The sequence below is a fragment of the Penaeus monodon genome, chromosome 23 (assembly GCF_015228065.2).
Source record: "Penaeus monodon isolate SGIC_2016 chromosome 23, NSTDA_Pmon_1, whole genome shotgun sequence".
Taxonomy (NCBI): domain Eukaryota; kingdom Metazoa; phylum Arthropoda; class Malacostraca; order Decapoda; family Penaeidae; genus Penaeus; species Penaeus monodon.
In genome coordinates, this window is record NC_051408.1 from 36,871,000 (window position 1) to 36,871,470 (window position 471).

The 471-nt window shown below is 43.9% G+C and overlaps 1 protein-coding gene across 1 annotated transcript in view; it reads left to right on the forward strand.

Moving 5' to 3' along the window:
- The window catches only part of LOC119588229, a gene marked incomplete in the record, with an annotated part of 29,961 nt that overhangs the window by 23,394 nt on the left and 6,096 nt on the right, over positions 1-471 (forward strand). The window contains 1 exon segment of the mRNA XM_037936929.1: positions 33-174. Within this exon segment, the coding sequence (XP_037792857.1) occupies positions 33-174 (142 nt within the window).

Below are 471 nucleotides of genomic sequence, written 5' to 3' on the forward strand. Positions count from 1 at the left end.
GCCACTGAAACCCCTTTTTTTTGCACAACCAGGCAGTTACAACTACGAGGATTACAGCCAGTGCCCCATATACAGCAGTTCCCAGGTCAAAACTGAAAATCAAGTCGATCTCTTGGTCGTGTATGCTCACGAAGGAGGCACGACAGAGATGGAGAAACAGAGGGAATACATCACGTAAGTACATCAGACTGTGAGAACGTCGAACAGAAGGTAGCCTACCGTACGGGGTGTTTGGGTGGGTTAGGAAACGACTAACAAAAGCTTGTTATGGTTAAAAAGATTATTTAACATTGGGGACAGGCTAGGGCGATGTGCAGAACGCTTAAGTGGGTTCGTGAGTTGCTGCTAAGGCCTGTAATACTTACAAGCCAAGTGCAGTAGACTGTGAAAGCATTGTAAAAAAAAGAATAAGGAAGTTTGTAGAACGCTTGAGTAGGTTATGAAACTGTTGTACTTAAAAGACGTAAGTGA